The sequence below is a fragment of the Pelophylax lessonae genome, assembly GCF_965119305.1.
Source record: "Pelophylax lessonae genome assembly, chromosome: 1".
NCBI classification, from domain to species: Eukaryota; Metazoa; Chordata; class Amphibia; order Anura; family Ranidae; genus Pelophylax; species Pelophylax lessonae.
This window is the reverse complement of record NC_138768.1, coordinates 228790716-228805049: the sequence shown is the minus strand read 5'-3', so window position 1 is coordinate 228805049 and position 14334 is coordinate 228790716. Positions and strand designations below refer to the sequence as shown.

The window sequence follows — 14334 nt, the reverse complement described above, 5'->3', positions numbered from 1 at the left end:
TCTTGAATTGTATTGTAACTGTATTGTCTTCCCTCATAATTGTGAAGCGCTGCGCAAACTGTTGGCGCTATATAAATCCTGTATAATAATAATAATAATACTTCCCTCCTCTGTGAAGTGGTTTTGCGCAGGGCAGCCTGGATCCTCTTCTTCTCCTCGGGTCCCTGGCTGGAGCTCCTGGCCCCTCCCTCCTTTGAGTGCCCCCACAGCAAGCAGCTTGCTATGGGGGCACTCGAGCCGAGACACAGCTCTGTGTATCCATTCAGACAAAGAGCTGCGGTTTGGCCCCACCCCTTTCTCTCCTCATTAGCTAATTGACTGTGATTGACAGCAGCGGGAGCCATTGGCGCCGCTGCTGTGTTCTAGCCAATGAGAAGGGGAGTCTCGGATGGCTGATACAGTCGTGGACATCGCTGGATCAAGAGGGGTCCCAGGTAAGCATTAGGGGGGCTGCTGCACACTGAAGGTTTTTATCTTAATGCATAGAATGCATTAGGATAAAAAACCTCCCGACTTTACAACCCCTTTAAGTGCATCCAATTCAATTTTTTTGTTTTGGAGTATTGTTCTTTAAGCTTGGTACACACTGACATAACCGATATAGGTGCGGCATTCTCCCCTGCTGCTGTTCGATTGAATTCTGACAGCTGGGAGAGGGTGCCCCCCCACCTCAACATCAGAATTCACAGATCAGCGCTTGCATCCATTGACTGCAAGCACTGATTGGATGCTGGTTTTCCAGCATGTCCCTTCGACAAAAGCCAATTGTTAGAATGGCTTCTGCGGGATAGGCAGCTGTACATACTGACCGAAAGTTGACTGGCTCGTGCTGAACTGTCTAATTTTAAACCCATGTGTACCCATTTATAGGATTGCCAAAATGGCAACAACTAATGAGTTTTGTATTTTTGTGGTAGTATAAGGAAAAATATCAAATCTGTTTGCAGTTCTGAGACAAATGTAGAGGCTACCAATGTTTACCTCTATTTTTTTGGCTGTCTGTGGCTTCAGCACTTCCTGAGTCCAAGGCTTGGAACATACATATGGAGCAAGTGAAGGGAAAACTTTGCATCTTCGTTTGTATCATTGACAGTTGCAATTTTTGAAAGAGGTCTGCAGCCATATTTTCTGTTTTGAAATAAGCCTGAGGGCCCATTCACATCTTTGTGTTGCAATAATGTGTGATGTTTTGCAGTGTCATTCATTTTGAATAGCAGCTCAATGCGCTATTGCAGAAGCCAACAACGCTCTGACACTGGAGCACACCACAATGTACATGCCAGGCATTTAAAAAAAAGGCGCAGGACTCTTTTTACTTGCAGTAGAGTGAACTTCATGCCATCTTCAATTTTATGAGCTGCCAGTGCACCTTGCCACACATTAATACATTGCAAGCTTTCATTGAAAATGTATTTATTCATTATGTTCAGTTGGATAACATTTTCCGTTTTATATGCTTGCAGGGCTCCTACGGAGTGGTGAAGCTGGCATATAATGAAGATGACAACACATACTATGTAAGCGAATACCTATTATATATTATATACATACACACACACACAATGCATAATACATACAGTATATTGTGTGCATATTTACACATACTTTTTGTATGGGCTTTGCACTGGATAATCTTGATCCTTATGGTCCCCCCAGTCTGGCCTATGAGCGTGAGCAAGTTATAGTTCCCACCTAGGCCTAGCCACGACGGTCCCCCTTTCCCGGAGGGGGCGAGAATGCGAGCGGATGCCTCGCCAGGACACAACGACCTGGAACGCCCTGAGTCGCAGCGTACCCCTCGGCTGGCAACATCCCCCACTTCGGGTGGGAGGCAGTCTGCCTGGAGCGGAGCCCACCCGATCCATGGTATCGTGAGTAAATGTACCCCCTTTGCCCCTGCTGGCCTTGGGGGGATGTGGGCCCTCTCCTGGGGATAATGGGATTTGTGCCTCCCAAAAGATCCCCCTGGCCTGCCCGGTGCCCGGTCTGTGTGTCCTTCCCTCCCCCCTTCCCTGTCCCTGCGGTGGCTGTGTGTCTGGAGTTCCCTGGCACTCTGGGGGGGGGGTGACATGGTACCTTGGGCTTGCTGGTACCTGTTGTGGTTCCTGAGGCCTTCATGCGCCGCCATCTTAAGTGTGGGCAATGTGATTTTTTTCCACATAGACTTGTATGGGGCAGCCATTTTCCCTGTAGCTTCCTATTGTTTTGTATGGGCATCCATCTTTGTGTAGCCCTGGTGCAATACTCAGCAGTGTAACCTTATTTAGGCAACATCACTTTCTGTGTAGTAATTTCCTGCTGCTGAGCCGAGGTCACTTCCTGCCTTTCTCTCCATGCTGCTGAAGGATTCAGGAGGATGGTTTGTCTGAGGTGGTACAGTACTGGGGGTCCTTGCAGGCATATCCTTGCACTTTCTGCTGTCAGTTTGGTTTAAAGGGGTTCCCTGCAGACCGCAGCGATTGGTGGTGGATACCGTGATCGGTGTTGTTAAAGTGACAGTACAACATTTTTTTTAAAATTGCAATATGGAGTCCCAAACTGTGCAATCACCCTCAGACCTACTCTGCGCGACAGTCCGGATCGCAGTTGCTGGCCATGATTTCAGCTGCCATGGAAAGCCTGGCGACTAAAGTTGATTTAGTCATGAAAAAGGTTGATAGCCTAAAACGGCCGCTGCCTTCTCCTTTTATGGAGATGTCCTCTGATTCAGAGGCTGATGGGGTCACCCCGGATGCCCCCCTACCTGAGGGGTCACTGTCCTCACAGTCAGATGGTGAAGAGGACCTGTCTTCTTCAGCTGCAGTGCAGGAACGTGCCTTAGTGGAAGCCCTGTTTATTTCCGTGTGGGATACCACGCTGGCAGGGGCGCAGGTGGCTTTTGGCTCTCAGAAGTCTCCAACAGCTGACAGGGTTTTCCCTTGTCCCGACACCTTTCACGAAATTATGAGTGACCAATAGTACCAGTGGTACCTAAACGCTTTAAACGCCGGTACCCTTTTGCTGAAAAGGTCTCCAACTGTTGGGCGGTGCCACCTAAAGTGGACCTAAACTGTTTACAGATTGAACAAATCTACCCTTGTGCCTGTGGAAGATTCCCCAGTTTTACGGATCCAGTGGACAGGCGGGTGGAATCCCTTTCCTGCCATTTTCATGTGCTGGCGGGTTACATTTTGAAACCAGTTTTTGTATCTGTGTCACAGATGGTGACGGAGTGGATTAGGGGTTTGCGGGAGTCCTTGAACCCCGAGCCTGTTCCTCCGGAACAGCTGGAATTGTAACTGTTGGATCAGGTGATCAAGGCTCTGGTGTTCCTGTGTGATGCGTCTATGAATGCGCCTCCCCTGGTGGCCAGGATCTCGGCCGTGGGCATTGTTTTAAGTTGCATGGTTTGGTTGAAGAGCTGGTGGGCTGACCAAGCTTCTAAGAAAGCCTTAGCTGATCTGTCTTTTCTGGGAGACCGGTTGATTGGCGACTCATTGGATGAGTTAATCAAGGGCCTGACTGGCGGGAAGAGTACTCTTCTTCCTCAATTCTCCAAGGGTAAGACTCCCCGTACAAAGCGGGGTCCCTCCTTTTCTGCTCTGCTCATAAACTTTTTTTTCGTGCCCCTGGGCGCAAGAAAAAGGTAAGCCGTTCAGAGCTTCTGGAGGAGCTAAGTAGCCCTGGGACAAGCACAAGGCCGGCCAGTCCGGTGTGGCAGACAAGTCCTCTTCAGCATGAAGGGGTGCCCTCACCCGTGTCAGGAGTGGGGGGACATCTGCGCTTCTTTCAGGAACCCTGGACTTCCTTCATTCAGGACGATTGGGTTCGCGAACTGATTTGCTCCGGGTACAAGATCAAATTCTGGTCCCGGCCAGGGGACAGGTTCTTTCAGTCGAATCTTCACCTGCCTCAGGAGTGTTTTAAGGATCTGCGGGAGGCTGTGCAAGATCTCCTGGCTCAAGGGTGATTGTGCCGGTTCCTCCGCTGGCATTGGGTACTATCAAGGGCCAGGTTTCGACCTTGGCTATTTACTTTCAACGTCCGTTGGCTACTCATAGTTTGATTCGCACCTTCATTCAGGGGTTGCGTCATCTGGCTCCTCTGAGGAGATCCCCGTTACCGCCGTGGGATCTTAATCTGGTTTTGTCTGTTCTTCAAAAGCCTCCTTTTGAGAATATTAGGGAGATTTCTCTGCTCTCTTACTTCTGCTCGCAGAGTCACTGAGTTAGCGGCGCTCTCCCGTCATTCGCCTTATTTGGTGGTCCACAGGGATAAAGTGGTCCTCTGACCTAATCCGTCTTTTCTCCCTAAAGTGGTGTCGGATTTTCATCTTAATAAGGACATCAATTTGCCTTCCTTATGTCCTAAGCCTAAACATCCCAAGGAGATTGCCTTGCACTCTCTGGATGTGGTTCGGGCAATAAGGGTTTATGTGACGGTTACTGAGTCCTTCAGGAAGTCGGACTCTCTCTTTGTCCTTCTGGACGGTCCTCGCAAAGGTTTGGCTGCGTCCGCTGCGACCATTTCTAGATGGATCAGGCAGACTGTTGTTCAGGCTTATTCAATCAAGGGTCAGGTTCCTTCTTTTCCTGTGAAGGCCCATTCTACTAGAGCGCTGAGTGCCTCTTGGGCTTTTTGCTTTTAGGCCTCTGTTATACAAGTTTGTAAGGCAGCGACTTTGACGTCTGTACATACCTTTACAAAATTTGTGGATTTGTTGGCATCTTCAGATGCCTCTTTTGGGCGCAAGGTTTTTCAGGCTGCTGTTTCATAAGAGAATGTTTTTTTGTTATTCTCTTGGGGTCTTTTATCTGGGTGAGCTCCTGTTGTTTGGTTGAGCTCTAGGTTGCCTGTTTTTTTTTAAAGCCCGTAGCGTGTGAAACACACTCAAAAGACTTCACCCGGTGCATAAAAAAGTGCACACACACAAACGTGAGGAACACAAAAAGTGCACAGGGTGTGCGAACACAAATGGTCTTCCCTCCGAAGAGGTAGGACCCGAACCTCGATCCCCCGGGGCGCAAGACTCCTGACAGGGATTTAAGGTACTCATGGTCTGTCTGGCCGAAACCAGACTGACCCCGTTCTTCAGGGGGACTGACGAAACAGCCCCCACCGAGTACTAAGTGGGGCTCCCCCAAAGGGAGACCCTATGAGAGAGGGCGGACTAAGCCAAAAGGCCATATCCACCCCCTCCCAATACTCAAGGCAGGGCCCGAGGACCCACACCCTACAAGGTGAAAAAAGGTGATAGAAAGTGACAAACTACAAAGAAAAAGCACACACAAACAAAACGGTGGGGAAGGGGAAGTGGGGAGGTGAATTAGTGCCCTTGTGAAAATACAAGGGCAGGCCTTCTGGCCGGAATAAAAATTCCTCTGGTCGAAGCCAAAAGGCCTTGCCCAAGAGGCAGGTGCTTAAAAAAGTGTGTAGGTGCAGTGACCATGGTGCCGAAAATTTCAAGGCGAGCTGCCCCTCACCAGTGAGAATTAAGGCACCCCTGGGCTGCCACCCCAGGGGCACATACACTACGGGCCTTTTCTACCCCGGCCCTAAGGCCAGACCGAGTGTAGCCCTATCCTACCAGGAGGCATCAGAACTTTAGACAGCTTAGGGTGAGCCTTCCTTCAACTGGGGACAAGCCTTTTGCAAGGCCAGATTCAACCCAGGAGGAAAGGCCCTCCCACCGCCATCCGCCGTTCCTTACCAATCACATCCAGGAGCAGTACTAACTGGCCACAGATCCAGTTTTCTCGCTCCCTTCAAACTGGTAGGGGTGGACCCATTCAAATCAGGAAGGCAATGGAACCATCCGGCTTTCTCTGGTTTGGCCTACTCCGGTCCTCCAGTTACGCCCAGAGCGCCCCGGTTAACTTCGGCCACCACCGATACTAACCTTCCGGTTCCATACCAACACTGATAAGAACAGATACTACACTTGATCTTAGCCAAAAGGCCGAGAAGCGATTTCTAGGTTGCCTGGTTGGCTAGGTTTAGCCTCTTGGAGTTGACGTTACTGTCTGGTTGCGTTTTTCCCACCCCTCATGCCTGTATTGCTTTGGGACGTCCCACTCAACTCATGGAGATGAGGCTGCATCTGTCGATGGATGGTAGAGAAAATACGATTTATGTTAGATTTTACCGTAAAATCTTTTTCTCTGATGTCCATCGACAGATGCAGCACCCGCCCCTCTGTTTGGGGGTTGGTTCTTTTGTCTTCACTGCTTTAAAACTAAACTGATGTGCTGGGCTGTGGCAGTGGGGGTTATGCCTGGAGGGAAAGCCCCTAAGGCGTGTACATTCAAATTTTCCTGCCTAGACTACTACTGATGGGAGGAGCATAATTCACTCAGCTCATGGAGATGAGGCTGCGTCTGTCGATGGACATCAGAGAAAAAGATTTTATGGTAAGATCTTACAAAAATCTTATTTTATTGTATAAATCAATATTTTGCGTGACAAAAATACAAGGCACACACCCTTCTTCTCCTCAAAAAAACTGGACAATGTTCTGCACTAATTACCCCTAGGGCCTGCCCTCCTCCCTTTTTTATCCAAACCTTCACAAGAAAGTTGGTGTTGAAAGTGCTATGAAAATCTGATATGTCAATAAATCTGTTCAACAGACTGTATGAATGTTTTTAAAGTGCTGTTCTTGGTGTAATCCGGTTGGATCCTACAGTAAGCACATCCATCATTCCTCAAATATTTTTACATGTGTCCAAATTCTCAAAATATAGCTCAACTAAAAGATCTAGTGATTACTTTTTAACATGCATGGCAATTGAAGAATCAGTCTATCTTCTTCTGTCAGTTCCAATACGCAGAATCTTGTGGCTAAGAAGTTGGTCTGCAAAATTACCGTGTATAAAATTGCTAGCTGGCTTTCCCTTTAATGGGGAGTGCCTATTTGGTGACGATCTAGACAAATATATCCATAAGATTTCGGGGGTGGGGGGGGGGGGGAAAGAGTGCGCTTCTACCAGTTAAGAAAATAAGTAATCGTCCTTCTTTTAGGGTGTCTAACACTCAGGTTCCCAGTACTTCTAATCCCAGGCAGTTTTGACAGCCTCAGCCGTCTGGATCTAGAGCCAAGCCTTCAGGTCAAGGGCAGAGGAAACCCTGGGCCCAGAGGCCTACCAAGCCTAGCTCTAAATCTACCTTGTGAAAGACTGCCCCCACTCAGTGGGGTGGGGGAAGGCTGCTACAGTTCTCTGGGGCCTGGGTGTAAATGATTCAGGATAACTGGGTTACTTCCACAGTCTTGCAGGGTACAAACTAGAATTTCGGGTATTTCCTCATCCTCGGTTTGTAAGGTCAAACATACCTGCAGATCCTCTAAAAAGAAGATCCTTCTTTCTGGCTCTGGAGCATCTGAGGTCTCAAGCCGTGATTACAGAAGTTCGTGACGACGAGAAATACAGGGGTTTTCATTCAAACCTTTTCGTAGTCCCCAAGCCAAACGGAGATGTGAGACCTATTCTGGATCTCAAAGCTCTGAACCAATTCTTAAACATTCACACATTCCGAATGGGGTCAATTCGCTCAGTCATGGCCTCTCTGCAAGGATAGCCCCTAGATAGCATCCATAGACATCAAGGATGCTGCAAACCTTCACGTGCCAATTTTTCAGGCTCATCAAAGGTTTTTGCGCTTTGCGGTGGAAGACTGTCATTTTCAGATCGTGGCCTTGCCCTTCAGGCTAGCCACAGCTCTACGTGTGTTCACAATAACCCTAGCTCCAGTATTGGCTATTCTAAGGTCTCAAGGGATAGCAGTGGTAGGATACCTGGATGATCTATAACTTATAGAGAATCGTTTTGATGTCTGCAAGATAATTATGCAATTGTGTGATAGCATTTACAGTACATATCTAAACTGTGCAACATGGTCAAAAATATTACGTGAATATCTAAGACCAGGGTTCTTCATAAGGATCATTGGTTTTAACTGATGTAAGCGTTATCATGGGAATAAGGTAAAGTTTTACCACCGATCCTTATTTCCACAACAACCCAAAATTTTCAAAATCCACTTGTCATAGGGACAGAAAGTGAGGGGAAATCTTCTGAGCAGGGACACAGACAGCAAAACAAATGTTACAAGGGTTTTAACCCTTCCCTATGCTATCCAAAAAACTTAAAAATCATTATTTTTGCTGGAGCTACACTTAAAGCGTAACTCCGCCTTTGTTCAGAACCCCCCCCCCCCCCCCCCGGGTGATATATGTACATTGCAAGGATTATAACAACTTTTGTTGCAGATTTCTACCTTTTGTTATTTTGAAGAAATCCCTGTTTGTTTCTCTGTGCCTCTGTGCTGAGTGGGTCTAATGGGAGTATTTTCATAATTACCAGTCAGCTGTGCACCTGCAGACTGAGGAAATCTGCTCGGCCTGCATCCCTTTAGATGTGTTCCTATTGGGAGTATCTCACCAAAAATTAAAATTTTATTGCGGGGGATGCCTGAAATCTGACTTGTATCTTAGGCAGACTTCTGGGAAAATCAGTTAGCCAATCACACAAGCAGGAAATTATGTTTCTGGGGTGTGGTCAGTACACATTCTGTGTACAGAACAGCTCCAGGTAGCCATATTGCATTGCATTTCCAGAAAATTACAGCTGCTGCAGAATGAAAAGGAAAGGTCATTTTTAATAACATTTAATTACAATATGATTTGTGTCACAATTGTATATTCTATATTATTTTTTCTTTATTTGCTATTTTTGTTCATGAGTGGAATTACCTTTTAACCACTTCAGCTCCGGAAGGTTTTACCCCCTTAATGACCAGGCCATTTTTTGCTATTCGGCACTGCGTTGCTTTAACTAACTTTTTTTCCCACAAATAGAGCTTTCTTTTAGTGGTATTTGATCACCTCTGCGATTTTTAGTTTTTGGGCTATAAACAAAAAAAGAGCGTAAATTTTGAAAGAAAACACCAATATTTTCTACTTTTGCTCTGAAACATTCCCAATAAAAAGATCTAAAAAAATCTAATTTTTTTTATCAATTTAGGCCAAATTGTATTCTGCTACATATTTTTGGTAAATAAAAATCCAAAAAAAGCGTATATTAATTGGTTTGCGCAAAAGTTATAGTGTTTACAAACTACGGGATAGATTTATGGACATTTTATTTATTTATTTATTTTTTATTAGTAATCGTGGCGATAGCGATTTTTATCGGGACTGTAACATTGCGGCGGACAGATCAGACCCCTAACTGACATTTTTGACACTTTTTGGGGACCAGTGAAATTAATACAGTAATCAGCGCTAAATAATATGCACTGTTACTGTATAAATGACACTGACAGGGAAGGGGTTAACACTGGGGTTGATCAAGGTGTTAAATGTGTTCCCTTTTGTGCTTACTAACTGTGTGGGGGGATGGGTTGGACAGAGGCAGAGAGAGATCGGTGATTGAGCTTAGCTAAATGACATGATCTTTCCCTGCCTCTCTCACAGAAGAGCCGCCTGCTTTGTTTACACAGGCAGGCGGCTCTTCTGACATTCTACCTGAAGATTGCAGGACGCCGGTGGCGATCGAGCCCGCTCCTCCCGCAGTCTGGCTCCCGCTGTCAGCAGGAGAGTGGCGTGCCGCAGAAACAGTGCGCACATAATCACGTAGATCTACGTGATTATGCGCAGCTGAGCCGCCCTGCCGCAGTAAATCTGCGTGGGGCTGTCGGCAAGCGGTTAAAACATTTCTGTTCCGACTTACATACAAATTCAACTTAAGAACAAACCTACAAACCTATCTTGTTTGTAACCCAAGGACTGCCTGTATATGTAAAGCGCTGCGTAAATTGACAGCACTAAATAAGTACCCATAATGAATAAATACATATATTTATTTTATTTATAGTCTGATAGATATTGCATATTGGAATCATTTTGATTTGAAATATATCCTAAACGTTTGTAACTCGCTTATTTTTCTGACTTTTTTGGTATTTTAGGCAATGAAGGTTCTTTCCAAGAAGAAATTAATGAGGCAAGCTGGATTTCCACGTGAGTTATAGATGTTTGGAGCCCAGTGAAAATGCTGGTTGTCTGGCTGTAATATTAATCCAGAGGCTTCAATACATTTCTGTGTCACATTAATGTGAATGCACTGGCCGCTTGCTTGTTCTGTAATAAAGGAAGAGGCAGCTAGTTCAATGCCAGTGTTTATCTTTAAAACACAAGAAATTCAGCATCATACACAGAACCACACTGCAACTCCAACATTTCTAGGGTGACTGTAAGGCCTCATGTTCAGATTTTTCTAAATAGCGCATAATTGCAAAATTGCCATGTAAATCCTTATTTAGACCTTTATGAGAAAAAGCACTAATAAGCTAAAATAGATGCTTTTAGTAGCTCTCTGCGTGTTGCACATTAAGGATTTTATCTTCAGTGTATTTGCATAAACATGCATATCAACGGAAGAGAGTTAAGTGCATAAGGGTGCCAGTTAGTTTTGGACACAAGGTTGCTCTTACACACACTTGAAGATTCTTTGCAGCATTTGGGTTTTTCTACATGGATTTTCCAACACATTAGTAAATGTGTGTGATGATAAGTGTTCTTGTGGCCTGATACAGTGCTTAAAGAGGTGACCAAGATGTAGACAGTTAACATATTTCTTGCTCTTTTTACCAGTGATGTTGTGTAATGCCTATAGGCCTCTTTTGGGACCCGAGTAAGGGTGCCTTTAGATGTGCAGATCTCTTATTCCTATAGATATTAATTGAGGGTAATCAACGAAGATTGGAGGAGCCAGAATCTAGAGCAGCGGTGTATGGCATCCAATCTGCTTCTTTCTTTCATTTTCAAAACTTAATTGAACAAGCTAAAAAAAATTAGCTGATTGGGTACTAATAATAAATGCTTCAGATTGTGTCTGTTCCAGTTTTTAAAATTCCCCCCATGTATGTAAAGTTCTAACTTCTAAATAATTAAACCTGGGGCCTGATAATATTTAAAAAGCAACTCAAGGCAGTAATTAAAGCCAAGCAGTGAACTGCTAATGCAATCCAAGAAACTGTGCTAAAGTCAGACATTTCACAACATTATCTTGGTAAGATCCAGTATAGCCAGAATTTACATAGCTCCTTTAGTGGGGAATAGGTGTATTTCCTAAAACCCATGCAGCGCAGCTTCCTCTCTAACTGCTTTCTGTATCACCAGCCACATTTGCACTTCCAAGGCAGGTTGGACTTTGAGTGGTGGCTGTGAGACTCTTTACTATATGAAGTTTTCTGTATGTGAGAGACAAAAAGAGCCTGCAGTGTGAGGGTTTGAGAATATGTCTTCTGGATTACAAACAGGTAAGTAAAGGAGATTCTTGGATCACCAGATTACTGATAACTGAGTAGGGTGGGCTTCCATACTTTACTATGAATGGAAAAAACTAAATCCCTGAGGCAGTAGGCTGTATTTCCTGTATGCATATCTAGACGTCATTTTCATTTTTTCCTGGAGTGTATCTATAAGACAGGTAAGCAATGCATTTTCCATCGTTCCTTTCCTAAACCTCACGTGTTCACTTTACAGGTCGTCCACCTCCCCGAGGAGCAAAAACAGCCAATGACGGCTCTCAGATCAAAGGTCCCATCGAGAGAGTTTACCAGGAAATAGCTATTCTGAAGAAGCTGGACCATCCAAATGTTGTCAAGTTGGTTGAGGTAATTCTGTGCACAGTGTCTTACGTCTTGTCTGATTTGTCATAGGCAGCCATGGGCCAGCCAATATTAGCTGTTTTTGTAGTAAATATCTGGACAAAACAAATATGCTCTACAGTTTTGAAGTACATGGACATTTCCTAATATTTTCTCCTTTGAAATGCTGCATTTACAGAAAAAGAGAACTCCTAGGACTGCCACTGCTGCATTGAAATCCCAAGCAGTGTTGTCAGCTTTCCTGCTACTCCTTCAGGAGTTCTTCCAGCTAGAATATCGTATTCCACCTATCCCCACCCTTCTTTGTCCTTCTCCACATTAATTGATTTATTTCCGAGCAAAACAATTCTGCTCTCTTGACTCCCAAGAGCCTGTGTGTGTGTAGTAATTAAATTAGGTGAAACTGATGTAGTATATAGATTCATTGCACACAGATAAATATTTTTTCAAGGATTTCTTTCTTGTAATTTTGATGATTATGACTTACAGCTAGTGAAAACCCAAAATTCAATATCTCAGAAAATTAGAATATTACATAAGACCCATGGGAAAAAAATTATTTTTAGTATGTACTGTATAGTATGCACTCAATACTTGGTCAGGGCTATTTTTGCATGAATTACTGCATCAATGCGGTGTGGCATGGAGGACGATCAGCCTATGGCACTGCTGAGATGTTATGGAAGCCCAGGTTGCTTTGATAGTGGCTTTTATATCATTTGTATTGTTGGATCTGGTGTCTCTTATCTTTCTCTTGACAATACCCCACAGATTCTCCATGGGGTTTAGGTCAGGCGAGTTTGCTAGCCAATCAAGCACAGTGATACCATGATCAATAAACCAGGTATTGGTACTTTTGGCAGTGTGGGCAGGTGCCAAGTCCTGCTGGAAAATGCAATCAGCATCTCTATAAAGCTGGTCAGCAGAGGGAAGCATGAAGTGCTCTAGAATTTCCTGGTAGAGGGCTGCGCTGACCTAGGACCAGATAAAACACAATGGACCAACACCAGCAGATTACATGGCTCTCCAAATCATCACAGACTATGGAAACCTCACACTGAAACTCATGCAACTTGGACTCTATGCCTCTTCACTCTTCCTCCAGACTCTGGGACTTTGCTTTCCAAATGAAATGCTACATTTACTTTCATCCAAAAAAGGACTTTGGACCACTGAGCAACAGTCCAGTCCTTTTATCCCCTTAACCCAGGTAAGACGCTTCTGACGTTGTCTCTGGTTCAGAATTGGCTTGACACAAGGAATGCGACAGTTGTAGCCCATGTCCTGGATACGTCTGTGTGTGGTGGCTCTTAAAGCACTGACACTAGCCGTAGTCCACTCCTTGTGAATCTACTATAAATTCTTGAATGGCCTTTGCTACACAATCCTCTCCAGGTTGCAGTTATCCCTGTTGCTTGTGCACCTTTTTCTACCACACTTTTTCCTTCCACTCAACTTTTTATTATGAATATGCTTGGATACAGCACTCTGTGAACAGCCAGCTTCTTTAGCAATGACCTTTTGTGACTTACCCTCTTTGTGGAGGGTGTCAACAACTGTCTTCTGGACAAATGTCAAGTCAGCAATCTTCCCCATGATTGTGTAACCTACTGAACCAGACTGAGAGACCATTTAAAGACTCAGGAAACCTTTACAGGTGTTTTAAATTAATTAGCTGATTAGAGTGTGACATCATGAGTCTACAATATTGAACTTTTTCACCGTATTCTAATTTTCTGAGATACTGAACTTGGGGTTTTTACTAGCTTTAAGTCAAACTCATCAAAATGAAAAGAAAGAAATGCTTAAAATATACCACTTGTGGAGGACGTGGTACGCTTTTGCATCTTTGGTGGGAGATGATATTACCCTTTTGGACAGACATCAGAGCTCATATTAAAGATATGCTGGGCCTTGACATCCTCTTCTCCCCGATCCATTTTCTCCTGCATGTCCCTCCTGTGCCAATTAGTTGGTGTAAGAGGAGCGTGCTGCCACACTTGTTGAACGCAGGCAAGGGATTACTTCCAATCAACTGGAAGGGAGCACAAATTCCTGGTCGGGAGGAGTGGGTGCGTAAGGTGAATGAGATCAGGGAGGCTGGGGACTGGATTTCAACTTGTAAAGGTACCCGGGATAATTTTGTCAGTATCCTCCAGTCTAGACTTGGCACTGTTGGAACTGGCGGAACTATCTCTTAGGCAGCGTATTCAATCCCAGAAGAAGAAGCAATTATCTACTCACCTTACTCTGGATGACATATTCTATATTTGGTGGTGGCGGGCTTGACGTGGATGACGACATCATTTGCGAGAATTCAAGTATGTTCCTGACCTTTCCCCTCTTTTCCTTCTTGCTAATACTTTTTCTCTTTAACCACTTTAAGACCAGAAAGGATTTGCCCCCTTCCTAACCAGGCTCTATTTTCGATTTGGCACTGCGTTACTTTAACGGACAATTGCGTGGTCGTGCGACGCTGTACCCAAATAAAATTGATGTACTTTTTTTCCCACAAATAGAGCTTTCTTTTGGTGGTATTTGATCACCTGTGCGGTTTTTATTTTTTGCGCTTTAAGCAAAAAAAGAGCGACAATTTTGAAAAAGAAAACAATATTTTTCACATTCTGCATTATAACATTCTCAAAAAAAAAATTAAAAATCAATTTTTTTTTAACATTTTAGGCC

General features: G+C 44.6%; 1 protein-coding gene across 2 annotated transcripts in view; it reads left to right on the top strand.

Annotated features, from left to right (window-relative positions):
• Positions 1–14334, top strand: part of CAMKK2 (calcium/calmodulin dependent protein kinase kinase 2) — a 216591-nt gene that overhangs the window by 113187 nt on the left and 89070 nt on the right. For both annotated transcript variants that reach the window (XM_082255601.1, XM_082255602.1), the window contains exons 4-6: positions 1464–1517; positions 9946–9997; positions 11525–11655. In XM_082255601.1, coding sequence (XP_082111727.1) covers positions 1464–1517; positions 9946–9997; positions 11525–11655 — 237 coding nt within the window. The remainder of the gene's footprint in view (positions 1–1463; positions 1518–9945; positions 9998–11524; positions 11656–14334) is intronic.